The sequence below is a fragment of the Mauremys reevesii genome, linkage group 20 (genome assembly GCF_016161935.1).
Source record: "Mauremys reevesii isolate NIE-2019 linkage group 20, ASM1616193v1, whole genome shotgun sequence".
NCBI lineage: Eukaryota > Metazoa > Chordata > Testudines > Geoemydidae > Mauremys > Mauremys reevesii.
The window spans coordinates 17,361,887-17,388,410 of NC_052642.1; the positions used below are offsets into that span (position 1 = coordinate 17,361,887).

General features: G+C 44.6%; 1 protein-coding gene across 10 annotated transcripts in view; it reads left to right on the forward strand.

Moving 5' to 3' along the window:
• The window catches only part of ACACA (acetyl-CoA carboxylase alpha), a 207,377-nt gene that overhangs the window by 41,305 nt on the left and 139,548 nt on the right, over positions 1 to 26,524 (forward strand). For 9 of the 10 annotated variants that reach the window (XM_039507941.1, XM_039507936.1, XM_039507932.1 and 6 more), the window contains 13 exons: positions 12,692 to 12,824; positions 13,544 to 13,682; positions 14,617 to 14,726; positions 15,151 to 15,232; positions 16,955 to 17,053; positions 17,698 to 17,804; positions 18,491 to 18,601; positions 19,860 to 20,069; positions 20,754 to 20,924; positions 22,498 to 22,659; positions 23,340 to 23,503; positions 25,021 to 25,171; positions 25,773 to 25,876. In XM_039507941.1, coding sequence (XP_039363875.1) covers positions 12,692 to 12,824; positions 13,544 to 13,682; positions 14,617 to 14,726; positions 15,151 to 15,232; positions 16,955 to 17,053; positions 17,698 to 17,804; positions 18,491 to 18,601; positions 19,860 to 20,069; positions 20,754 to 20,924; positions 22,498 to 22,659; positions 23,340 to 23,503; positions 25,021 to 25,171; positions 25,773 to 25,876 — 1,743 coding nt within the window. Of the gene's footprint in view, positions 1 to 7,278; positions 7,341 to 12,691; positions 12,825 to 13,543; positions 13,683 to 14,616; positions 14,727 to 15,150; positions 15,233 to 16,954; positions 17,054 to 17,697; positions 17,805 to 18,490; positions 18,602 to 19,859; positions 20,070 to 20,753; positions 20,925 to 22,497; positions 22,660 to 23,339; positions 23,504 to 25,020; positions 25,172 to 25,772; positions 25,877 to 26,524 lie in introns of those variants that run through there. The other variant, XM_039507940.1, reaches the window with a different exon arrangement.

The window sequence follows — 26,524 nt, forward strand, 5'->3', positions numbered from 1 at the left end:
TAGCTGAAGTCGGCGTATCTTAGGTCGATTTACCTGGCCATGAGGACAGCGGCGAGTCAACCACTGCTGCTCCCCCGTCGACTCCGCTTCCGCCTCTCACCACGGTGGTGTTCTGGAGTTGACGGCAGAGCGATTTGTTTTGGCAATGGGGATCTATTTTTATCGGGTCTACACTAGATGCAATAAATCGATCCCCAATAGATTGATCACTACCCGCCGATCCAGCTCGATCCGGCGGGTAGTGTAGACGTACCCTTAGTCTAGCCAGTGAAACTAGCATAGCCAATTTGCTTTGTTTACACTCCTTTTTGCTTTCCGGTTCTCAAACACCCTTGTAATATTGCTGAGCCTGAGTTTGCAACACTGCCATGGGACGTTGAAATTGCCTTGAACATTGCATTAAACTGAAACCGCTCTAGTCATTAAATAATATAAAGGTTTTTTGAATTTTAAAAAAAGCCCCAAAATTTAGAATTTGGGTCTAAACTATGTGCCTGATACAATGCCTACTAAAGTGAATGGAAAGGTCTCTTACTGCATTTGGATTGGGCTTTGGATCAGGCTCTGTGCTCATTAAAAAGGGGATGGGTTTGTAACTGCTTTAGGTTATGCTGGTGACATGTAAACTCTTTATTTCTTCCTTTTCTTAAATTGTCAAGCAGCTCTTCTAAAATCCATTCTCCTATTCCACCCGCTCAATACAATAAATAAGAGAAGGTGATATGCAAATCAAATCGAAAAGTGTTTGTGCCTCCATCCTGCTCTTTTTGAGATGCACGAAGGGGAATGTTGCTTTTTCCACCCTCAATATATTTTTTAATCCTTTCCTCCCCTGCTTTTACATTAGAAGTACTAAGTCCATCAAAATCTTCCAGCAAAAAGCAACTCTGATCTACTCAGAATGGTGCTGCGATTCCATAGTGTGAGGGATATATGTATTCACAAAGAAGATCTTTCTAATTAAAAGGATAAAATATATTTTGCAATTTAATAAAACCTTCCATCTAAGAATTTTAGAGCCCTCTCCTGAGGTCTGCTAAATGCCCTCCATTCCCATTAGAGTTAGGAGGCACTCAGCACCTCAAAAGATTGGGCCTACTAAGTGCTTTTTAGACATTTAGAGGCCCAATCAGAGGCGCATTGAAATCAGTGGGATGTCTCCTACTGACTTCAATGGGCATTGGCTCAGGCCCTATGTAATTTAAATCCTGCAATACATCTGGGAAACAGGGCAGTATCAGTGTTCCTATTTTATGGAGAGGAAAGCTGAGGCACAAGGAAGTGTAGGAACTCGCTGTGCTGGGAAATAACCCAGATCTTCTGACTTCTAATACTGTGCTTTTAATTACAAGGCCATCCTTCTTGAGCAAAACCTTTAGGGTAGGAAATTTTGGGAGAAACTTTTGAAGCTGTTCACTGTAAAAGGCACAAATATTTCCCTTCAATTCTCCCATTTCACCTTTAAACCTTCGTGACAAGGAGCACTAGACGTCATCCCTTGTGGAGCTCTTCAGTGCTGCTGCAAACTCAACTGTGTTGGGGGGGCAAAATTTGTTTTTTTTTTTTTAATTCCCTTGTCTCTGCAGTGTAACTTGACTTGAAAACTAACTGGCTGGTATTACAGGAACTTGCAGAATTACGTGGAGGATCAGATTTAAAAAAAACCCAAACACTTCAGTAAGAACTGGCCTCAGGAACTGGTATGTGGATGGTGGATTAAATTTAGATTATAGGGCTCAGGATTTTGATTTAATCATAGATTTAAAATTAGAGTTTGAGCCTGATGGCACCAAAATTTCATGGAGTTTTATTCAGAAATGGCAGTGGCTCTTGCTCGGTTTGGAGGACATCTTGGCAGTGAAGTTGAACAGCCCCGTCCTGCTTTGGATCCAACACTGAACCAAAACCAGAGTGGAAAATATGAATTCAGGGATTTGAATCTAATCCTCACCTCATCCCCTTTCCTGAAATTCAAAGACAATCCAGTTCACAATGCTGGTGGTGTCATCTGTAGGCCAGACTTTATTACCTTCACTGCTGTATGATCGTTACTCTGTGGAATGATCCCATTGAAATTGGTGGGACTACTCTTGGAGTAAGGTACTAGTGGTGAGAGAAGGGGTGTCAGAAACATGGCTTCTGTTTGCACTGCAAATTCTCAGTGACTCCCAGTGCTCTCTCTGTACTTGGAATCTGACTTTATCACCCTCAAGTGACGCTACTGTGCCAACTTCATACAGAATGTAACTCTACTGGCGTAATTGGAATCATAGTAGGAATTAATCTGGTTTGTTCTTTATGCAATGTAATTGCAATGCAATTCCTTTGCACACTAGGCCTGCTGGAAGGACAGGTAGTAAGACAAGAATGCATAAGACAAGGTTCCTGTGCTGAAGAGTTTACAATCTAACTTGGACAAATATAATATACAGGCCAGCTGTACAAATGCAGGATGGCAGATCCCTGTGGAGAGAGAAGCAAGAAGCATTGGCAGATGAAATGCATTTTGAGGTGAGATTTGGAGAAGGAGAGGGAAGGCATTTGACAATGGAGGCTACTCCAAGTGAAAAGGAGGTGTAGAAGAAGATGCAAAGCACCTTGCCGGGGGGGGGGGGGAGAAAGACAAAAAGAATGGTTGAAAGAAGATATGGAGGGACATGTGGAGAGAGGTTCTGGATCAGTAGTGCATAGGAACTGCCCTTTGGAATCCATGAAAACAGTCTCATTCTGTTCAATGAGCCTGTCATGCACTAAGAAAGCAAATCTATTGCCCCCATAATTACAGCAGAGACGCAGACTTGAAAATTTCAAGGCACGGTAGTAATTTTGGTGATCACATATTCTGGTGATGGCCAACTGTGAAATACACATTGCAGAATAGTAATTGAGAGACTGGACTTGTGATTTCCAAAAAGAAAATGAGAAATGTCACAATGCCAACGACTTTGCAGCTGTTGCAACCAAAGTACCCAACGCAGGAAAAAGGAATTTTGTTTTGGAGGCATGAAATCACTCAGTCCTTGGACTAGGCTGGGTCCTGTGGTTTGGTTCCAGAATAATTATTATGGGCTGCAGTCTCCCCTCGATCATTGCTCAGAATTCACATGGATATCAGTGTGGGGAACATGCTGAGCAATAAAGGGGATGATCTATGCTTTATCGCAGTGTTTCTCAACCTTTCCAGACCACTGCACCCCTTGCAGGAGTCTGGTGTCTTGCGTACACCAAGTTTCACCTCACGTAAAAACGAGTTGCTTACAAAATCAAACATAAAAATATAAAAGTGTCACAGCACATTATTACTGAAGTTGCTTCCCCATTTTGTTTGTCTGAAATTTTAGTTTGTGCTGACTTCGTTAGTGCTTTTTACGTAGCCTGTTGTAAAACGAGGCAAATATCTAGATGAGTTGGTGCACCCCCTGGAAGTCCTCTGCATATCCCCAGGGGTATGTGTACCTCTGGGTGAGAACTACTGCTCTATCGTGCCCAATCTTTAATGACTTAAGGTCCATAAGCATTGGCCTTTCAAGCAAACAGATCTGAGACCACTGCTGTCATTTTGTTGACACCTATAGGATGAAGGCTGACATGTAACCCTTCAAGGGTTCAGAAATAGAACTGCGTTTGGTTAAGTCCAGTCAGTCCTCTTCCCCAGATAGCCTTCCTACTTCTTACCCAAAGCATGTTCCGCCATTTCCTCTGACTAAAATAGCCCCCAAAAGCTGCTTCATTTTCTAGACTACATGGGTGCACACTTGCTTTATCTGTGTGTCTTAGTAAAATAGCTTACAGGAGCAGCTCTGAAACTGGAGCAGGTCATAATATGGTTGCTTTAGCTGTGTTTAAAGCTTCCCACTCAGATCAGATACATCTCTAAATCAGCATGAGTGAAAAACACTGCATTCGTGATCAAAGCTGCCTCTCCACACCCTTTGCAGGCCTAGTGTGCAAAATAATCCCTTCGGGGGTGTGTGTGTGTGTGTGCGTGCGTGGGCTGCAGTCTGTTTAAGACTGCATTGCAAACAAGCCAGCTAATGCATCACTGCCTCTGGAATAAACTGCTACGTCACTGATAGGCATGCTACAGTGCTGGGATCAATGCAGGCTCCTAGTTGGAATGTGCGTCAGGTATGTGTCTAAAATGGATGCTCCCCATTTGTTAGAGATCTGAATGGGAGACAACAGCATAGGTTTGTCTTTTTGTCTAACGATGGGCCTGGTGCCAAAGAGAGGATGAATTTCTTGTTTACCGTAATTAGGGTAACATGGACAGTGTCTGTGTAGTTAGATGCTCAGGAAAGAACCTTTGCAGTGTGTGTGTTGTGTGAGGGGGAGTATCCTATCAGAATGGTGCTATGCTTGTGCGGACTGTCTCTTGAGGGTGTGTTGCACCAAAGTCATGTGCAGTGATTTGGTAGCATACCTCACAGTGAATTCAGCTGCTCGCAGACATGATTCATGTTCTTAGCCAATGTTGTGGCTGCTCCAGGCTTGTTATAATTGTAGTAGAGGTGGTAGATTTATTCTCCCGTGGCTCCGAAGTTCAGAGACTGAGTGGGTTTGGGATGTGGGGGGCTCGAACATTTGGCAGACGTTGTAGTCTGCCTGATGGGTGGAAGGGGAGGCAGGCTGTCAAGGACCTGGGAGCTTGGGCAGTCCATGTGATGGGTTGCCCTGGAGTCTTGGACCCCTTTTCTCCAACAGCCCACCAGGCAGGCTATGGAGGAGCTGGGTGAAGGAGCTGGCAGGGAACCAGGCAGGTTTCCAATAGAATCCTGCCTGGGTTCCCCTGGAAGTTAATTGAAATTAGACTGTTTCTATGCAATGTTTCAATATTGGCAAATTCCTATGGGAAAAATGTTTTGTGGCAATTTTTCTGACTAGCTCTATAGTTCTGATACATTTTGTAGTGTGGCCCTGCCTCCAAAGGTCCCTAGCACTCAGTGAATGCAAGCAAAGCCATCAGTGGAAGTGATGCTTGTTGGGTGAACATGCCAGTTGCTTCGTTAGTCACGAAGTGATTAAACAGGCCTGCGCCCTAGAAGAAGTATTGCATCTGCTGTGCCCACGCTTGTTAATGCTGGGATGAAAGGGTGGGCCTTAATCTTGAACGGGGTAGGCGAAGCAGCTTGGGTCCCTGGCATCCCAGGTTCCCCAGCTCAATGGCGTGTGGTTTGGTTTAGAGCAGCCTGGAGCAATTCCATGAGCGTTGCCTGTAGCCTGAAGGAATCTTGCTACTGATGAAGGAAGTGACGACAGCAGCCCCTCAGCACTTGCTTCTTCCCTTCCTTCTCTATCATGTCAGGAAGGGACAGAAGCAGTCATGTTCCCGCCCAACCAGCGTCTGAGCACTCACCCCAAGCTTTGGATGTCAGAATCCAGAACGCAGCCAGTACAAAGGACCAAACCAAATCTCCAGAGCTGAACACCCCAAATTCTGTGTGTGTTGGGGGCTGACATCCAGATCCAAATTTTTGCAGCTCAGAGCCTTCCACTAAGTCTTTTGCCCCCATTGTTCTCTAGTCAGAAGAGATTCCCTTGCACTCCAGCTGCTCTCTCTGCTTCCTTCTCTGCAGCCACAAGGTGTCATTGTGCTCTTCCACCTTTCTACTGATAAAGCTCAGCGAAATTGGATCCACACACAGAGTGACCAGATAGAAAGTGTGAAAAATCAGGACCTGGGTGGGGAGTAATAGGTACCTATATAAGAAAAAGCCCCAAATATCGAGACTGTCCCTATAAAATTGGGTCCTCTGGTCACCCTATCCACACAGGGCTTTCTGCCTGAACTTACCTCCCTCATCATGTGCCCCTATTCCTAGCTCCTCTCTTTGACTCAATGCACTGGCCTAGTTCTTCACTGCTCTGACACCCTGTCGTCCTGCTTCAAGCTTCTGAGGGCACCATGTTAAGAGCAGTAAAGGCCAAGTACCGGTAACTCTACTCATTGCTGTGGGTGCGTCCTTATTGAAATGATCTTTGGATAATTCTGTAGTTTCCCTCCCCGTGCTGGCAGACCCTCTGCAGACTGGGATCAGGGCTGTACTAGTTTAAAATATGTGATGACTGGAGATTGGTCTCTGTACTTTTCAGGATTTGAAAACAGAATCCAATTTCTGCATCTAGTTCTGATCTCACAGCGAGCAGGATGCTGTTGCACCTTTTGCTGCATACACATACATTTCTCACGGTTTTTGGCTCCGAGCTCCCCAGTGTACATTTTCTGTGTGTGCTTGATGCTCATGTTTATGTCAATCTTAGGTACTTACAGGGCTTCCATCCCCATAGTATTTGAGAGCTTCACAATCTTTCATGTATTTATCCTCACAGTACCCTTGGGAGCTAGGGAAGTATCATTATCCCCATCTTACTGATGGGGGAACAGAGGCACAGAAAGATTTAAGGACTTGCTGAAGGTGTCACAGGCGGCCTGTGGCATGTCAGGGAATTAAGTCTGCTGAGTTCCAGGCTAGTGCACTGGACCATCCCTCGTCCTGTCTAATCCACGCCATCATTCCCTACATGACCGGAGAAGCTTCACATCTGATTCTCCTCTGTTTAACCGTGGAAATGTGTCCTGTGTCATCTGCTCAGCATGGTGACTTTTATTTTCAGCCTGATCTAGATAGCAATCCGTTCAGCTTGATGGAATTCTCTGGGATTATTGGCTCAGAAAGGAACACCTCAGTGCACCCCTTTCCCCCGATGCATCCATGCAGCTTATGAGCAAGTGCTTGCTGATCCACTGGCCAGTATCCATGTATCCACCAAGGCACTGCCTCTGGGTGTGTTTGACATGTATTCCTGACAAACGGGGAAACTGTGGAATCTAAAAGTGACCTCACTCTAGTGAGTGTGAGCAGAGAATGATTATGGCAATGAAAAGCCATTTTGCAGCATGAAAACTGCTGCAGCAATGCTGTTCCTTAAACCCAATTACATAACCTGGAGATCTTTTCTTTTTCCTCCCTGATCAACTCTTTTCACTCAAATGCAGATCAGTGAAAGCTGCTACCCCAGCTGAGTATACGCACCATGTGTCACGGGGGGGAGAGAGAGAGAGACTGAGACAGACTGAAGAGGGTGGGGAAGTGAGAGACAAAGGTTAAAAATCTGAGGCAATCAGGGTAATGCTGTGTTGTTCAAATCTAGTTCCAAGACAGACCATAACAAATTCAAAGGAAGCACTTTGTGGCTTTCTCCTTCTGGATTTAGAGCTGCAGCAGCAACTACTGTAAGCGAGTCATAAACAAAATCAAAATCTGGAAATCCCTCTAGCAGATCATCATGGAGGATTCTGCAAAGGAAACTCAAGAGGTCAGGTACTACATGCTCCAAAGGTAAGAACTGCTCCAGCTTTACTGATGTGGTCGGACCGTACAAATTACATCTTCACAGGACTGAGAGGGTTAGAGTCTTTGCTCTGGAAAATCAGTACTGGATCCTGAATATTTTTCAGTGGTGATTTGATCATCCTTGGAATTCTTAATTAGTAGGAGGCATTTGGGGATGCAGTTTTTGCGAAAGAGGCTTTATTGTGTCATAGCTAGAAAGTAAATATGCTCAAAGAGTGAAAGGGACAGATCTTTGAATTGCTGAAGAACTTTTCAGTTCGGCTTCCAAAACTGCAACAGCAGATTTTCTAGATAGGAGCTCTCAAGGCACCACCACATGCTGCAGCTGTGTTCAAAGAGACTTGCTGGCCTTCCTTGCCAGGTAACTTAGACTGTAACTGCATACAGCTGGGTTGGCTGCCGTTTTTGCACAGGATAATTTCTGCTCTGTTTGGTGCTCTTTCACATGAGGTAATACTCCCACTCCACCAACCACCCTCCCGAAAAAGTAAAAGCTTCTTTCTTCTGCCCTGAGTTGATACATAGTCTGTTGTTAGTACTTGGATTCCATGTTTCAGTACGCTGCCTATCACTAAATAAACTCTGAGCTGTACCTGCAAGCAGTATGTTTTATTCTGAATATATAAGCCCTGGTTTTGCAAACATTTGTGTGGGGGAGAATGTGGGCTTGTAAGTAGTCATTTGAAGCTAGTGGGACTAACACTCACATGCGTAAGCAGGATTGGACACCAAATTTGTACTTTGTCCCTTAGTTCTCCTGTTGTTGATTTGCCAGTTTACAATAACCATGGAATCAAGAGTGACCTCTTCAGTCTTAGGTTGCTGTGCAATGTATATACTAGGATAGCGCAAGTCCTGCTTCTCCACTGCTGTGCTCTAATTTACTAACTTTTTGAGATGTATATGGTGTAATAAAGCTCTGGTCTCACCTACATCTTTTCCTCTTTCTATGCTGCTTGCCCTGGTTGTTCTTAGGCTGGTGTGCTCCTGAAACGTAGGTTGACCTAGCAACATCGCTCAAGGTTGTGAAAAATGGCTTGCCCTGTGTGATGTAGCTCAGTCAACCTTACTCTCATTGTAATCACAGCTTGGTCGATGGAAGGATTATTTTCATTTACCTAGTTGCCACTTCATGGAGAGGTGGATTTACTACAGTTTGGTGCCTAATTCTCTTAGGTTTAGGACTGGGATTTTCAGAGGAGTTTATCTCCTGTCTGCCTCCTTTGCCTCTTCCCATTCTTGGCTTCATGCCTCCTTTCATGTCTCCCTCCCATTGCTTGGAACAACTTCTCACTTCTCAGAATTGGTATAAAAATCTACTTGGCTTGTGAAACCTTTTGTGGATCTCTTCACCAGCAAGGCCTCTGTGTCTCCTGGCAATGGAACTTGCCCCCATGTGACAGAAAATGGCTCAAGCTGCAAATTTGGATCTGAATTTCAAACACGATCAATGCTTTTGTTGATTGTGTTATGGTAGTAAGAGGAGTCTTGACAGAAGTCAGGGCCCTGTTGTGCTAGAAGCCATGTATTATTGTAGTGCCTAGGAGCTGCAGGCATGGACCAGGACCCCATTGTGTTAGGTGCTGTACAAACAACAAAAAGTCCCCCAGCTGCATTTTATATACAACCTATTGAAGTGCAGAGGGATTCTGACTTGTATACGGTCACACAGAATATCTGTGTGACAGCTAGGAACTGAGGCCAGATTTTGAGAGTCCCAGTCTAGTGCTTCAACCAAGAGACCATTCTTCCTCCTGAATACGGCTCATGATTGTATGTATCTGGGTTCTGGTTCATATACCTGAATGTGTGGTATGTTTGAGCTACATTGAGACCGTATCGCCTTACATAGTCTGTAAAGGATAGAGTACTTTATGTAAATAATGCATCATCATCATAATAATAAAACGATAGAAAAGGCTTCTTTGGGAAATGCCCCTGTTTCGTGATATCTACCTGGCCTCGCAGGTTACTACAAACTAGCTCTAGCTACTGTTCATGCAGGACTTTATTAACATTTTATCTTTAAACTATTTAGCTGAGACACTTAATCCTTTGTCTGTTTTAAATTAGGATTTGTGGTTATAATTTGTGGCTTGTTATGTAGGGTTCACGCTAGATTGGCTGCCATAGGCTTGATTGGTCCCCTATAGCTTAGGCACCCCAAACTTGCTAGCTGTGTTTATCGTTCTTTATTTCCTTACTGACCTTGTTTTTTCTGCCAAGTTCCATTATTAAAGGGTCATCTTGTCTGCTCCCTTCCCTCCCGCCTCCCCAGTGGAATTGCTCAATGCCACCAACTCTTCAGTAACCAGACTAGGTCAGGGGTTCCCAAGTTGTGTGCCATGGCTGACGGGAAGGCCGCAGAGCATGTGCTGGTGGTGTGTGTGCAGCTGGCTGGCTATCCTCCTGGTTTCCAGCGGCTAAAAGGCCAAAAGTACATGAGGAGATGGAAAGGATTGCACAATAGTGAACGGGAGGGGAGGTGTCCGTCAGGCAATGTGGGCGATACTGTGAAAAAAACTTTAGCAATCTCTAAAATCTAATTAAAAGCCTAATAACATACACCCTCCTTGTAAAGAACTGCACTATGTATGGAGTATGCATGGCCGAGTAAACCGGCTTGTGGTGGTAGGCTCCTATGTAACGGGCCGAGGTAAGGATTGATGCTGGGCACAAGTTGCCACCACATATAGTCCCGCTAGAGGAGAGGTTAACTCAGAATGGGAGTTGGCACGTCTACGCAGCCGTTTGGTTTGGTTGTGCTTAAGGCTGGCCTTTTCTGGCTTTCAGCTCATGTAAGATGATTTTGAACAATGTGCATTCTTAGTAATGTGCAAATAAATACATCTGACATTTGATTTTGGAGCTCGGAGTCTGGCATCCAGCTTCCCCAGTAAGTGCCAAGCGATGCTGAATTTAAGAAAGAGGTTAGCTAGATCATTTCAGTTAGGCACAGGCTATTCTTATATAGAAATGGGCCAGAGTTATGTGCATACAGTCTAGAGCAGGGGTCGGCAACCTCTGGCACGCGGCTCGCCAGGGTAAGCACTCTGGCGGGCCAGGCCAGTTTGTTTACCTGCCGTGTCTGGAGGGTTCTGCCGATCGTGGCTCCCACTGGCTGCGGTTCGCTGCTCCAGGCCAATGGGGACAGTGGGAAGCCACAGCCAGCACATCCCTTGGCCTGTACTGCTTCCCGCAGCTCCCATTGGCCTGGAGCAGCAAACCGTGGACAGGGGGAGCCGTGATCGGCTGAACCTGCAGATGCATCAGGTCGAAGTCTCCACTAAAGAGCGCACAGCGGCACAGCTGCACCGATGAAGCTGTGCTACTGTAAGCTCTCTAGTGGAGCTGCTCTAAGCCGATGGGGGAGAGCTCCCCTGTTGACTTAATTACTCCATCCCCAGTGTCAGCTCTGTCAGCGGGAGAAGCTCTCCTGCTGACCTAGTGCTGTCCGTGCTGGTGCTTAGGTCGGTGTAAGGGCTTGTCTACACTGGCACTTTACAGCGCTGCAACTTTCGCGCTCAGGGGTGTGAAAAAACATGCCCCTGAGCGCTGCAAGTTTCAGAGCTGTAAAGTGCCAGCGTAGACCGTGCACGGCTCCCAGCGCTGCAAGCTACACCCCTCGTGGAGGTGGGTTTTTTTATAGTGCTGGGAGAGAGCTCTCCCAGCACTATGCCGTGACTACACAGCCACGTTAAAGTGCTGCCGCCGCCAGCGCTTTAACGTTGCTATTGAAGACATGCCCTAACTTATGTCGCTCTGGGGTGTATGGCTAATTCACACCCTTGAGCAACATAACTTATGTCGACTTAAGCTGTAGTGTAGCCTTAGAAAGTGGCAAAACAACTAGATAACATAGAAAGATCGTTTTACAGATGATGGGCCATTTCATTGGTGTCACTGTAAACTTTGGTCTTGCTCTGTTTTACACCTGGTTTAAAACCGCTTCAGGTAACAGGTTTAACGTGGGTGTAAATGGGGCTTTAGGGCAGAACACAGAAATGGAACCACTGAAGCTATTCAACTATTAATGGTGTGCTGGGATTTACCTGAGCCATCCCCAGTTCATCACGCTGAGGACAGAAATTTTTGGGGTGCATTTGTAGAAAGGGAACATCTGAAGAAAAGAAACTGAGGGTAAGTTTACACTGCAAAAAAGACACGTGGCAGTGAATCTCAAAGTCCAGGTCAACTGACTTGGGCTTGCTCTATGGGCTAAAAACAGCAGTGTAGGCAGTTGGGCTGGGGCTGGAGCCCTGGCTCTGAAACCCTGCAGGGAGGGTCTTGGAGCCTGTGCTCTAGCCTGAGGCTCTACGCTGCTATTTTTAAAATCAGACGTAAATGTCCTTACTGCCCCAGTAAAGCTGCAATGATACAGACACATGCAAGAATAATCCTTTGCTATTGTTTTAGATCTTCAGCCTGAGAATCTCAGAGTGCTTTATAAATATTAGTGAATTTAAGCCTTGCATCAGCCTTGGGAAGCGTGGACAGATTTTATCCGCAGTTTGTCTGGGGAAACTGAGGCAGAGAAAGGGACGATGATTTTCAACTATTCGCGTAGTTGAAGTTGCGTATCTTAGTTTGAACCCCCCCGCTAGTGTAGCCCAGGCTATAGTCATGCAGTGGGTCTGTGGCAGAGGTGGGGATAGGCTTCATTTAACCACAAGACTGTCCTTCACTATTTGCACTAATTCTGCCAACTAAGGAATAGAATTCAGACTTTATTGACTCAAAGTATTACGAGCCACTGTTGTCTTTTGGAATAATGGTGGTTGTAGCAAGGAGGGATAATAGTGAAGAGCTATGTGTTGCTGTAGAACTGAACTGGTTGATTTGGGAAGTATTGACGAACTGATCAGCTAAGAGTTACAATTAGAGACTTTTTGCAGTGACTTATAGAGAATTTTCCTTTAGAGCTGTGGGTTTTTGTTTTGTTTTGTAGATTACATTTGGAAGATGGAACCTCTCTTCTTATCACTACTCTGGTTCCCTAGATGTATTATCAACGTCATGTTGGGATAACGTTAACTCTTGTCTTTCCATGTGGGGACATAACTAGCAATTTATATATGTACTGGTTAGTCAGTTCTTCCCCTCTCACCTCCACTGGCCCTGTGACCAACACCTACAATCTGACCATTGCATGCATCTCGTAAGCAGTCCTCATAGAGTTCATGGTGAGTGCTCAGGCCTGGAGACTGAACAGTTCTGCCAATCACCATACAAAAATTTGCACAGAGGAAACTTTAAAAATTGCCCACTGAGGCATCTGTGAAATTTACCTACTTATACCGACAAGTCAGCTGAGTCACCTTTTTTCTTTCCCTTAGGCCCAGTATGTCTGGCTTGCACCTTGTAAAGCAAGGCCGGGACAGGAAGAAAGTTGATCTACAGCGGGATTTCACTGTGGCCTCCCCTGCAGAATTCGTTACTCGTTTTGGGGGGAATAAAGTTATCGAGAAGGTAAGTGACTAGTTCTTTTCAATTGTGCTTTTTGTTTCCATGCCCACCTCAGTCAAGCTATTTTATCTGTGTAACACAGGACTCGCAGGCTAGTAAATGCCAAATATTGAGAGTTCTGGAACTGAAAGCTGCATTTCTTCCTGTAACAACGATTCTTTTGCTTTTATTGCCATGTTAGGTAAATACCCTGTCACTTCAGCCTCGTGTGACAAAAAGCACGAGGCTTGATGAAGTTGATGTAGGATATGACTCTCGGATGTTAGAGATGGCTATTGAATGATCCAGGGCCTCTCTGCTGTTGGAGCGGGATTATATTTTTATAGTGCTTTCTCCACTCTAGTTTTAATGCTCTAATGAGAGAGGCTCCTTCCCCATTCTAGTCCCTGGGGTTGACAAGAACTCATTTCAAATGTACTAGCAGCTGATGCTGCAGGCTGCTTATTGGTCCTGCTCCAGTGTCCCATCCTGTTCTTCAAGCAAAGTGAATCGTATTACATTCAAATCTTAATGGTCAAGCCACGAGCTGGTTTCTGAGTTGATTGCTGTGGAAGGGAATGCTCTGGTTGAACTGAGAGGCGCCTGTGTTGAGGAAAGGGCTTAACCAACAGCTCAGATGAAATGCACTCAGGAAAAACAAATATTTGAATGGCCTCTCTCCCTTGCTGCCTAGTTCTTATTGCCCCCTGGTTATCTCTCCACTCTGTTTCTAATCCACCTAGGTCCTTATTGCCAATAATGGGATTGCGGCGGTGAAATGTATGAGATCCATCCGACGCTGGTCCTATGAGATGTTTCGAAATGAGCGTGCAATCAGGTTTGTCGTCATGGTGACTCCTGAAGATCTGAAAGCGAATGCAGGTGAGCTGTAATGACCTGTTAGGGGAAATTGCCCCTCCTCCATTCAAAACTTTATGCATGGGCAATATGCATGATGCCATGCGTGAGCACAGAGCGCATATTTTTGCTCACCCATCAAGGGACAAGTTAACTTGGGAGGAGATTAAACGCTTTTATCTGAAACGATAAAGAATGCAAAGCCCCAGTCAGGTGATCTTTGGAGTTAGTTCTCGAGTCATGGATTTAAAGCCATTTCAGATTTGATGGGAATATTTCCCCTCTCATACCCTTGTTTCTGTTTGCTTTTTCACTCCTAGATTTGACACAAGTGTATAAACACTTTAAACAAGTGCTTGTTTTCTGTCTTAAACCAGGAGGCTTTTTGAGATCACTTGCATTTGCCTTCAGTACAAAGAGCTGAGTGCATTGTAAACTCACAAAGTGACACCTGAAGTGTTAATTTTCTCACTGCCTTAAAAATGCAGCAAGCTGTGACTAAGGAGTGTCTTTGAGGGCCTCCTTTTGGAGGGAGAATGGTCTGGCTGTTGGAACAGGGGATTAGGGCAGGGTGATCTAGTAATCAAAGCTGGGAGCCAGGGTTCCTGGATGCAATCCCTGGCTCTGCCAATGACTTGCTGTGTGATCTCAGCCAGAAAACTCTAGCCTCGGCACTTCCCTTGAAACTGGGGTAGGAGGGGGGTGATATGGAACTACTTCACAGGGATGCTTGGAGGCTTAAATGATTGATAAATTGATTATCATCATCTGTGAAATGCTTGGAAGATAAAATCGCTCTGTAAAATGTGTGTGTTTGTGTATTTGTGCTTATTATTTTTATGACAAATCCAGAGTGCTGCTTGAGTCGATGGAAGTAAAACCTGCAAACTGTTTAGGGTTTAAGGCTGAATGGTGCCAGTTGGATGTGTCCTAAATGTGACTCCCTTTGTGTCCACAGAGTACATTAAAATGGCAGATCACTATGTCCCAGTGCCAGGAGGAACAAACAACAATAACTATGCAAATGTGGAACTCATTCTTGATATTGCTAAACGGATTCCAGTGCAGGTGAGAAGGGGCAAAGATCACGTTTAGAATTAAAAGGCAAAATCAAGCAGTCTTTTCTGTCCGTGAATAATGATCCACATCTGAGGAAAGTAAGGCCAGAGAAATGGTCTGGGGAAAATGAGCAGGTTGTTTGGAGCAATGAAGGTGCTGAGCAGTGAAATGGGGCAGATTTTCCATATGTAAATACTTGAGCAGGTATTTAGCACAACTCTGCCCTTGAATCCTCTTCCGAAGTTCCTTGTCATGTCATTCTCTGGGGACTTGTCTTTGAGATGCACTGCACCTGTCTGGTGTGTGAATGATGTGGGATTGAAACTTGTTCAGTGAGGAAAGGAGAGGCGCAGAGCACCCACTTGATTGATTGATGGTTTGCTGACTGCTTTTGCAACTGTAAGGAATGAATTTGCCTTGTATTCCTCTCCAGGCAGTGTGGGCTGGCTGGGGGCATGCCTCCGAGAACCCCAAACTACCAGAACTCCTCCACAAAAATGGAATTGCCTTCATGGGTAAGGACATTTCTTTTTGACTTGCAGTTTCTCACAGCCCAGTGCTGTCTAGTCAGTTATAAACGTGGTCTTGGAGAGATGGAAAATCCAGGACCTAAAACAAAGAGCAACAATCTAAAGCTTACCCATGCAAGACTGACAGAGTGCATCTTGGGGGATGGACCACGCTGCCTAATGATGTAGTCTGGAGTAGACCTATTCATTGAAGGCCCCAAGAAAAGGCTAGATTACACTCTGTTGGATTAGAGAAGATTTTGGTCAGTACAAAGACTAAGATTGGGAGATGCAAGTGCTATACATCCTCATCACTTCATTTATTGCCATGCACATCCATAGAACTTGCCATCTGTGGCTCCGATCAGCCTGGTGGCTGGTTTTTATTAGAGCAAGGCCTGAGCTGATTAAGTTGGATCTGGAATTTGCCAAAGTCCAGGGGTGCTTCAGTTCACGCCCACCTCTAATGCTGGTTCTTCAAATTTATAGTTTTTCCTTTATTCGAGACAACTGCTGGGAGAAAATAAATCTTTCAAGTGTCTTGAACTGAACTTCTTAAAAACTGTCAGTTTCTCTGGTTCAGGGAGGGGCGGGTTTTCCAACGCATCATCATCTGCAGAATGGAGCAGGTGTCACGTGCAGGCTGAGATAGGAGGTTAGAAAACATGGCTGTTAAAGTGGGGGGAGGGGAGGAAAAAATCTGTTATTAATTTAAAGACTGAGTTTGTCATAAGGGTTTATTGAAGAAGTAGAGTTCAGACAGAGTGTAGGTGGGTTTTGCATTCTAGCCAATGTTACAGATAACTCAGTGCCTGACTGTTTTTGGTGCAATGTAGTGCATATCCTAGAAGTCCCATTATGTGATGGACTATATGATTATTTATTTTAGGATTTGAAAATTGGGTAAAACTTAGATCCGAGTACCCAGACTAAAAGTCCTGATCTGAACACGTTCATCCCAGCCCTCTACTTTGGGGATATTTATACCCAGTTCTGAACTTTGGGACTGGTCTTTCCTCTCTAATAATCTGAAACAAAGCCACAGAGAGTGCCTTTTTGAACTTCAGGGAAGTGTGGATGTGAAGTTTGACAATAAGCCCACCTCTAACTTAAAACTCTTATCAGTCACATGGTGCAATCCATGCAAGCAAAACTCCTAGTAACGTCAGTCCAAGTTCTGCCTGTGTAAGGTCTGCAGAACTGAGCTATAAATGGGAAACTGAATTACCATGCTAGAAAAGAGTCTTGAGTTATGCACCTCATGTCAGTTACACCAATGGGAATTGACTGATCAAGTAGACGCCAGACCCTGCTGGAGGAGTGTGTGTGTTTGAGGGTAGTGGTTCTTGGAAGTTGTTCTCCTTCAATAGCATTTTTGTATATGCCCACACATCTGCTGCCACCGTGAAGTGCCATCAGGTTGCCTTACTGCAGTGTTTAACTTTTCCTTCTCAGAGAACCTGCAGTACAGTAAATTTGAATGTTTTTTTTTTTTTTTTAATCCTTGGCTAATGTAAATTGACATAACTCCATTGGCTTCAACAGAGCAATGCTGATTTACACCACGCCATGATCTGGCCCATAGTATCCATTCCAAGAGACCGTCATTAGCAGAGTAGTTTCTTACCCAACTAGCATAACATAATCTAGACTATACCCTGTTGGATCTTCCTTGATGCCTGATTTCTCTGAGTAATCTCCCTCATGGGTCTCATTTGTTTATTGCAGGGCCTCCAAGCCAGGCTATGTGGGCTTTAGGAGATAAAATTGCATCCTCCATAGTGGCCCAAACTGCAGGCATCCCAACTCTCCCATGGAGCGGCAGTGGTAAGAAATTGATCCTTGTTCGTACCATAAAGATTACTGTTACATTGTCCTTCCCTCAGGCACCCTGAAAGTTCAGGAAACATCGATGCGTTGAAAAATCTCCTATGAAGATGGCCCACGTGCTGTGTGTGATTCTATGGGCATAACAACTCCTGTGCGACCCAAGGTGTAGACCATGACTGCAGAATATACCTTAGATACGTTTGGCCAAATATCCATGTTTTAAAAAAGCTGAACTTTCGTTCATTTTAATTGTAACTCTGTCAGTCCCTCATGCTCCTGCTACCTCTACTTAGCATACCTGGCTTACTCCTGGGGCATGTAACCAGGGTGAAGCTGCCTTTTCTGTTTCAGAGAGCTCAAAGTCTGGGCTGTTCTCCCTCCAGTTTAGGCTTGAGATGCTGGTGCTGGTACTGCTTTCGTTATAACTGTTCTGTGGAGAAAGGACTTCACTTTCTAGGGCTGTCAGTCTGACAGCTGGTTCCCCACATCCCAAAGCTCCCTCTTCCTTTGTCTCCTATTTTTTGTTTCTATTGCTGCCCCTAGAACCAAAATGCCTTCTCAAGACTTGTAGGGGAATGACAAGGTGATGCGGGAGAAAGGTGCAGTGTTCCATTACCTCGTGGATGTTGTTTGTATTTTAGGCCTCCGAGTGGACTGGCAGGAGAATGACCCTCAGAAGCGCATCTTAAATGTGCCCCAGGAGCTGTATGAAAAAGGCTACGTGAAAGATGTGGATGATGGGCTGCTGGTAGGTGGATACTACTTGGGTGGTCTTTGGTTTGCCCCACTTCAGAAAGAATGACGTAAGCCGGTGATGGGGACACACCTCAAGAGTCTGGGGGTTTGATTCCCTATAGGAATTCTCAAAGCTTAGCCAAACTTCTCAGTTCAGCAAAACCGGGGCTTGAAAATCCTCTGAACAAGATTCTGTCATGCAAGATATCTGGTATCCTACCTCTTGGGTAGGACCAGAAACAAAAGTGCACAGGTGCATGAAAATTAGGAGCAAGGAAGGGCAGATGAGTACAAAATGGTACTGCAGCGAGGGCTCTATTTCATTTCTGGATCAGTGTTCAGAGAGTGTCTGCCTTTCTTCTTAATTAAACTGGTTTGCTCACTCCTCCTTTAAACCCTTCTTTATTTCCTTCTATGGAAACTTTCTAGAACTAGAAGAGGTCTGGGTGCTGCAGTCTCTCTTCTTCTGTGACTGTGGTAGACAACAGTTTAATCTCCTGAGGACTAGAGTGCTTTAGGTTCACTGAAGTTATTGGGATTATCCTAAGTGCCTGTGATATGCAGGAGATCTGGTTAGATGATCCAGTGATCCCTTCTGGCCCCAAACTTTGAAACTATGAAAAAGAATGAAATCCCTAACTTGTTTCATAGGCTGCTCAACAGCTTTTGTACTTAATCTTTTTCTCTTTCCATCTTCAGGCAGCTGAAAAAGTTGGCTACCCAGTCATGATCAAGGCCTCTGAAGGAGGAGGAGGAAAAGGAATCAGGAAAGTTAACAATGCAGATGACTTCCCCAACCTCTTTAGACAGGTAAATCTCTTCCCATTCATTTGTGCTGTCTTGTTTCTAGTGTGGAGGTCACCGTAGATGTTCTGCACAGTTCAGCAAGAGCTTATCCGGGAATGTTGAGGGACATAAAAGCACTGTATTATCCATCAACACCTGTCTTGCTGCTCTGAACTGTTGGGGTCTTGCCAAACTTTGCTTTATAGCCATGAGTATATCACTAGAATGTCCCTATATCTGTGAAGACTATAGTAACTCCAATACAACACCAGTTAACCAAATATCATGGTGCTGAGTGTGATTGCTGTGGTTTCTGGTAATAGAAAGAGTTCTAAATGTAATTAACAGATTCTGAGGAATGTGTCCCTGTTTCAGATAATGGGGACTTGCGGATAAGGGAGGTTTAGATAATGGAGGTTGTACTGTAATTATACACCACTGGAGCACAGGGTATTTCCAGCAATGAATGGCCTAGGGCAAATCCTAGTCATTTTCTTCCCCCAGAAAATACCTTAGGCTTCTACAGGAACCTGATGTCTCAATTTATTTGAACTGTTTTTCTCAGTGCTCTGGGGTTAGCATGTGCTGCATTAGCCACTCTGGATTGGTATCTCAGTTCAAATGCTTCACTGCTGTGTTCCCTTGTAGTTTCCATGTAGTAACAGATGGCAGTGGTGTTCTTTCACTTATCACCATTCCATTGGCAGGACAGCGCTTCCATCAGGATCCAATAGACCCGTGATCATACCAGCATATACCTGCTGTGTTAGACAGCACTGAGATGGTTAAATGTTCTGTTTAACTTGAAAATCACTGTGTGTGACTTCATTACAGAACGTTCCTATGCCTCCTATAAGATTTGATGAGACTGTTGATTCTGCACCTCTAATATTATTTCCTGGGGCTAGAGCTTAAAAGGGCGGCCTGGTGGTCTGGTTGCAATAGTACAAGATTGGGAATCAGATTTCTGGGATCTGGTGGTATTCCCAGCTGTGCCACTTGCTTCCTTTGTGACCTTGGGCAAGTTACTTACTTCATCTGTGCTTCCATTTCTCCGTCTCTGGGTTCAGTTCATTAATGTTTGTAAAGTGCTTTGAGTTTCTCAGTTGGAAATAGAAATGCAGAGCATTCAGATTTCTAACGTTTGGTCATACAGGTGAGACTCTGTGCCAGTACTCTACAGTATTAACAGCCTCTTACAGAAAGGCAGCTGAAGAAGGAGCCTGACTGTGTGTCAGAATAGGAGGGAGAGTTGGTTTGCATTATGTTGTCTCTGTTGTAGGTTCAAGCTGAAGTGCCAGGCTCACCGATCTTTGTGATGAGACTAGCCAAGCAGTCTCGCCACCTGGAGGTGCAGATCCTTGCGGATCAGTACGGCAGTGCCATCTCCCTTTTTGGCCGTGACTGCTCAGTGCAGCGCAGGCACCAGAAGATCATCGAAGAGGCTCCTGCAACTATTGCTACCTCAGTGGTGTTTGAGCATATGGAACAGGTGCGTGTGGTTCTGTGAATTCCACTTTCCCTGCCTTTTGTGAAGAAAAGTGATACTCTGCCTGCAGAAGGAGCCAGTTCTCTGGCATTCCAAAAAAACAAGAATGGTGACTGTCTTTTCAAATAGCAACACAGGGTCCAGTGTTGCAATCTTAGTATGTACAGATTAGCACTCATGTTTCCAGAATTGTTTGTGTGTGCTGTCAAACAACTGCAGAGTTCCATTCCAGAAGTGGCTGCATTTCAATAGTGGGAGAAATGATCCCTGTGAATGTGTCTGAAAAACTTGTCAAATTCTTGGAGATCTCAGAATGCTTGGCTCTGTAATTGCATGGTTGTGGGTTTGTTATATGGGGTGTGTATACAGTAATTCCGCACTCCAGCCCATGCTGCGCCAAGCATAATCCTTTTTTTCAGAAAGAGGCCCATGTGACTTGAAACATTTTTGTGACATACGATGCTTAGTTCCCCTAAGTGGTCAGTGATGTTTTGAATTTGTATTGACACGTTCACAGAGAGGAATAGGGCTGGTTGACAGATTCTAACTGTATAAATTCTACAGGGATAGAAATGGCCATTCTAAAATTCCAATAAGAAAGTGTGATGTGGATGGGGTGGGTGGAATAAAAGGGGTGGTTGACCATGATCTGTATGGGCTAAACATTTTCTCCATCTCATCTCCTAGTGTGCAGTGAAGCTCGCCAAGATGGTAGGGTATGTGAGCGCCGGTACAGTGGAATACCTCTACAGCCAGGATGGCAGCTTCTACTTTCTGGAGCTGAATCCCCGGCTGCAGGTGGAGCACCCCTGCACAGAGATGGTGGCTGACGTCAACCTGCCTGCAGCACAGTTACAGGTGAGTCACAACACAGGCTTCATACCTGTGGAGACATTTAAAGGTATTCAAAGCATGGGGTGTTGGAGAGGTCTGAGCACAAATAACCGGTTCCACCAGAATCTGGGGAGGGAAGGGGGGCACTCCTGTCTGGGTCACTCCCAGTGTTCAGCTCCACAGTGTTCTTACAGATGAATCATGTACACGTTAAGTGATCAAGTCACTGATGTGACAGGGAAAGCATGAGGCTTGGCTTAGTAACAAGAGAACTATTAAATGCAACACTAATAAGAAAATTTGTCTTTAATAGTTTTAACCCAGTAGTGCCCCCTTAAATTACTGTTTAAATTGCTGGCAACATTATCCGGTAACACCATTGTTGATATTTAATATCCCCCAAAGTGGAATCGTTGCATTCCTCATCCAAATACTCAACAAGCTTCTATACAATAAACCAACTGGTTCATGTGCACAGCATGTGAGAACACAGAGCTTCTTGGTACCTATTCCCTGGCTTCCCAGAAATAGGAGCCGTTGCAAGGCCTTTCTCCAGACTGCCCAGTGAATCTGGTAATTCCTGGCATCCTTATTGTGGTTTTTTAAAGGCAGTATGATGTATTCCTGCAGCTCCTGGTAAAAATTCCTGACTTTTATAAGGGAGGCTTTTTTATTTCACATGCCTGAATGCCCAGAAATGCACAGGTCATTGTACATCATTGGCTTTCAAAGTCAAGCATCCTTTTGCCCAAAAGGAGCAGCTCAGGATGCTGAAACTTATGCCGATCAGGCGAGCTTCTCTGTCTTCATACGTTTGTAGTAATTGTTCCACATGCAGCCCTGCTCAAATTTAGTGACACAGTTAGGACCATGATGGTAACGTGCCAGAATCCATAGTTGCATATACATTTTAATAAATGCTCCTTGCTGTTTTTCTTACCTATCTCTTCCCGGGTAGATAAACGGTAATTGTTTGTTTGACTCCACTGGCAGGAAGACACCACAGTTAATTAACTTTGTCCTCCATCTGCAGTTACTGGAAGTGAGCAGCCACAAGCCCTATGTTTTGCGATTCTGCCAGCCAGATTTAGCCCTCTGGCTTGAGTTGGAGCATGTTGGATTTACATGAAGAGCATGGTCTCTGTCTTGACTGTATTGCAGATTCCGATGAAATGTGCATAGTTGAGATAGACAGGGTAGCCTTATCTATAGGCCGGTGACCAGGTGACAGGACAGGGAGTCAGGTCATTTGAATTCCATTCCCAGCTGTTTCATTGACTCACCATGTCAGCTTGGGCAAATGACTTCCTTTCTGAATCCGTTTCCCCTCCTGTAAAACAAAGATGACTTTCATCCATCTTTGTGAAGCACTTTGAGACGGACAGGTGAAGAGGTGCAAAACATTATTATTGGGTGCATCCTGAGGTAAAGAATTGTGACATTATGCCTAGAAAGAAAGCCCTAGAATCACAGTAGTATATACAACCAGTGTCCAGCCACCACTGAAGATGGGTGTAATGAACCTGTGAAGGTTAAGAGAAGTGAAACTTAGGTGAGAAGTAAAACTTAGCTAACTATATTTTATATTCTCCTATAGATTGCCATGGGGATTCCCCTCCATAGGATCAAAGATATCCGAGTAATGTATGGTGTGTCTCCTTGGGGAGATGTACCCATTGACTTTGAGAACTCAGCCCACGTCCCCAGTCCACGGGGCCATGTGATTGCTGCTCGTATCACCAGTGAAAATCCAGATGAGGTAAAAGCTGCACTTAGCCTTTCAGTTATTTCTATAGTATTGGTATGTCATTCTAATGAGCCATGGTCCTGCACACACAGTCATCGGCAAGGATCAAACCCAGAACTTTCTATACCAAATTCAAGTGAGCTGAGAGAGATCCTTTTTTTGGCTGAAGTTAGCCATAGAGAGAGTATTATATAGTAGGATGAAACCTTCCCCATCCCCCGATCAAAATAATACTCTTACTCTTGTAAAAAAAGCCTCACGATCTTGAACTCCACCACCCCTGAACTGTTTTGCTCTTGCACACAATGTATGTCCATATGCACCGTAGCTGGTTAACATTTAAGAGGTTAATGACAACAAAGACCTTGGATAGGACCTTGGTTTCCTGTCATTTCTCAAGGATGGCATCTCTTGCATCTCAGCACTCCTTAGACACATGTTGGTGCATTCGTATTGAATCTTTTACATCACTTCCTACAGCACTTGGATTTATCTTGGAGGTCTCCTACCCAATGTGGATGCAGCCTGACATTACCTAGCATGTGATATTCCAGTACTAGGAGGTGCTGCTAATCTCTGTAGCCTAAACAACTCCCAGTTGTGGGTTTTTTTTTTTTTGACGAGTGCATACTACTCCTGGAACGTTTACTTTTCCTTTAGGGTGCGTAACCATTTAATATATTTCCTTGTAGGGTTTTAAGCCCAGCTCTGGAACAGTCCAGGAACTGAATTTCCGCAGCAATAAGAACGTCTGGGGCTATTTCAGTGTCGCTGCTGCAGGGGGGCTTCACGAATATGCTGACTCTCAGTTTGGTCACTGCTTCTCTTGGGGAGAGAACCGTGAGGAGGCCATTTCGTAAGTAGCCAGGAAAGTGGTTAGAATATGGAACTAGCTCACTGTGAAAACCCTCCTGGGTGCTCTATAGAGGGTCTGGTCCTACAAGTGCCTCATGTGGAACCCTCATGAACTCCACGTGTGACTTTGGTTTTGTATGCAAACCTAGCCTCTTGGAAGGGATCTGTAATCCCTTGTGACAGCTGTAATTTAGTTGCCAATGAACAAGGAATTAAATCTAACTCCGCTTCCTCTAGAAGAGTGGCTGCTTAGGAGATAGTGGGGAGAGAATGCCTTGGGGAAGGGGAGGGCTGAACACCCAGGGTCATAGGATTAGGTTTGAATCCCAAGCTTGGGAGCTTTTCTGTTTACACCTTGTTATTTATGTCACCTTTTCAATTTCCTATAATAAGTGGTGGTCTGTTAAGAAGCTCTTGCTGCCTATAAATGTTTTATCCTCTAAGTTTAAGACCCCCAGAGTTGATGAGTCCACATACAGAGTTGGTGTGCAGATCGAATCTCCTACTTAAGTTCTGCAAGACCTATTTCATATAAATATATATGAAAAGGTTTACCAATTTTTTAAATATTTTATAAATATTCATAAAGGGGGGACATTTTCCTGACTTTTAGCTGAACGGAAGTATGGAGAACATGTACCATACAGGCTGGCTCTCTCTAAAGGGTTAAACGGAACAGTACTAAACATCTGCCCAATAGTATCCTGTGCATGTTGAATATTTAATTTCCAGTAGAGTTGTCATATTATGAGCTTTTCTTGCAGCAATGTTTTTCTGTGGGTTATGGTAGAACTCACCCTTCCATTCGGTTTAAGTTGGGTCTCATAACCTAAAGATCCTTTGAGACCTGGAAGTTTGTCTCTCACACAGCCAATAAGATTGAAAGGTAAAAAATGTATAGTGCATAATGTCACTTTTATTATTCAGCATTGACTATTGCCAATAATAATAATCAGTGGGATAATGCCAGGTTTGTATGGGATGATGGTAAATTTGGTACTAATGTGGATGAAGTACCTTTTTAATCAGGTACAGTTGAGAGGTGTGGATGTGAAGAATACAGTTTTAGCAAATGTCCAGTAGGAAGAGTAAATTTTGAAGTAAAATCTGTGGAGGAAACCTTATGCAGACTCAACGTCAGACTCCAATCTGGCATTTGGTCTTTTCACTCCACTGAAACTGCATTTACCAAGATCTTCAGCAATGACGATCAAGCCAGGACGAAGGATGAGTAGAAAAGAATAGCGACAAAATCAGAAAGACCAAAGTACCAAATAAGTTTCTCTGGTACATTCCAAGTGTAAGCTGGAGGAAGCTGATGATGTCTTATTCCCAGGCATGATGCATGTGTAGCATCTTGCTCCCATGCGCGCACACACACTTCATCTGCTATTGGCATGACTTACTTGTTTTTCCAGGTGACTCACTGGGGATGTTAATTTGTGGTAACTGTCTAGGCTTACCAGGTCATGACAAGCTATTAGTGAGACACAGTTTGTGAATTCCTTTTCCTTTCAGAAACATGGTGGTGGCTTTGAAGGAACTGTCCATCCGAGGGGATTTCCGAACCACTGTTGAGTACTTGATTAAACTGCTGGAGACAGAAAGCTTCCAGCACAACAGCATTGACACTGGCTGGTTGGACAGGCTCATTGCTGAGAAAGTGCAGGTATACCCACTTGTTTCAGGAGATTATAAACTTTGGGGAGTGGGGGTTGATTTATTGGGGAGGAAAAGACATTTCATGATCTTGACAGCTTGGCACTTACTGGTCAGAGATTTAACAATGGCGATGCTCTACTCAGTCCTTAGTAAGGACTTTGGAAACAAATGCATTAGGCTTAGTTCTCATTTACCCTGTGCCTTTTTACCCCATTTTGGCAGTATAAAGAGTCCTTAAGCATTTGTAAAGGGGCATTAGTGTAACTGAGAATCAGGCTTATTGTCTTCACCAGGAATGTTAAACAAATGACAAGAGTGAAAACTTATGTAGTACCTCAGGATTTGGCCCAGTGAGAATAAAACTCAAATTGTTTCCTTTAAACTAGCGCAGAGGTGACCTGCTTCCTGGCCTGCTTTCATGTATTAGTATTACAGCAATTTTAACTTTAAGGGATTTTCTACCTTGGACAGCAAATGCAACTGACCATAATGACATGAATGACACTCTCAGATAGGGAGAGGCCAGGATGGAGGGGATGGTAAAGCAGAAGGAATTGAGCATGTGGAAAGACTGAGGTTTTCCTTCATCCCATACCCTTTCCCTCTAGGCAGAGAGGCCTGACACTATGCTAGGGGTAGTGTGTGGGGCTCTGCATGTGGCTGACGTGAGCTTCCGGAACAGCGTCTCCAACTTCCTGCACTCTCTGGAAAGGTAAAATTACTCTTTGCAGCTAGCACTAGTCACAGACTGTTGACATTGTATAAAGCTCAACTCGCACGTAGCCCAAATGCAACCCAGGCCAGAAATGCCTAAAGCTTGTTATCTGATGGCTGTTCTCTGGCCTCGGTGGCTGTTTAGCATTCTCTGGCCAGTGCCTTATGGACAGATGTCCGTGTGTGTTCCAGAAAAATCCACCAGTGGTGCTGATTAGCCCAATTGTTGGCAGTTTCAGGAGAAAGGCCAGGGATTGAATGCGTAACAGAGTTGAGACCCATTCACAGGACAGCAGGGGTCAAGCTTGTGCTGTCCCCGTTTTGTAGTCCAAGTCTACAGAGGTGTTCATCAGGTGCCTTCTACCGGTGCTCGGAACCCCCCTAACATTCTAGCTTACTTCAGACTGGATTGGGAGCCCTTGGGAGACCAGCCATAACATTTTAATTCAGACTAAGTCTGACATGACATGGACACTTCTTTTCCAAATGAGGCTGTCAGTCTTGCCAGGCCCATGTTTGGGGCCCCTGGCTCTGGACGAGGGATCCAAGGACCATAGTAGTGAAAAGCTGCTTTTAATCACACGGGGCTGTTACTGACCGCAACAAAGATGTGCTGTAAATGTGTTTGATTCAGTGCAAATCGTTC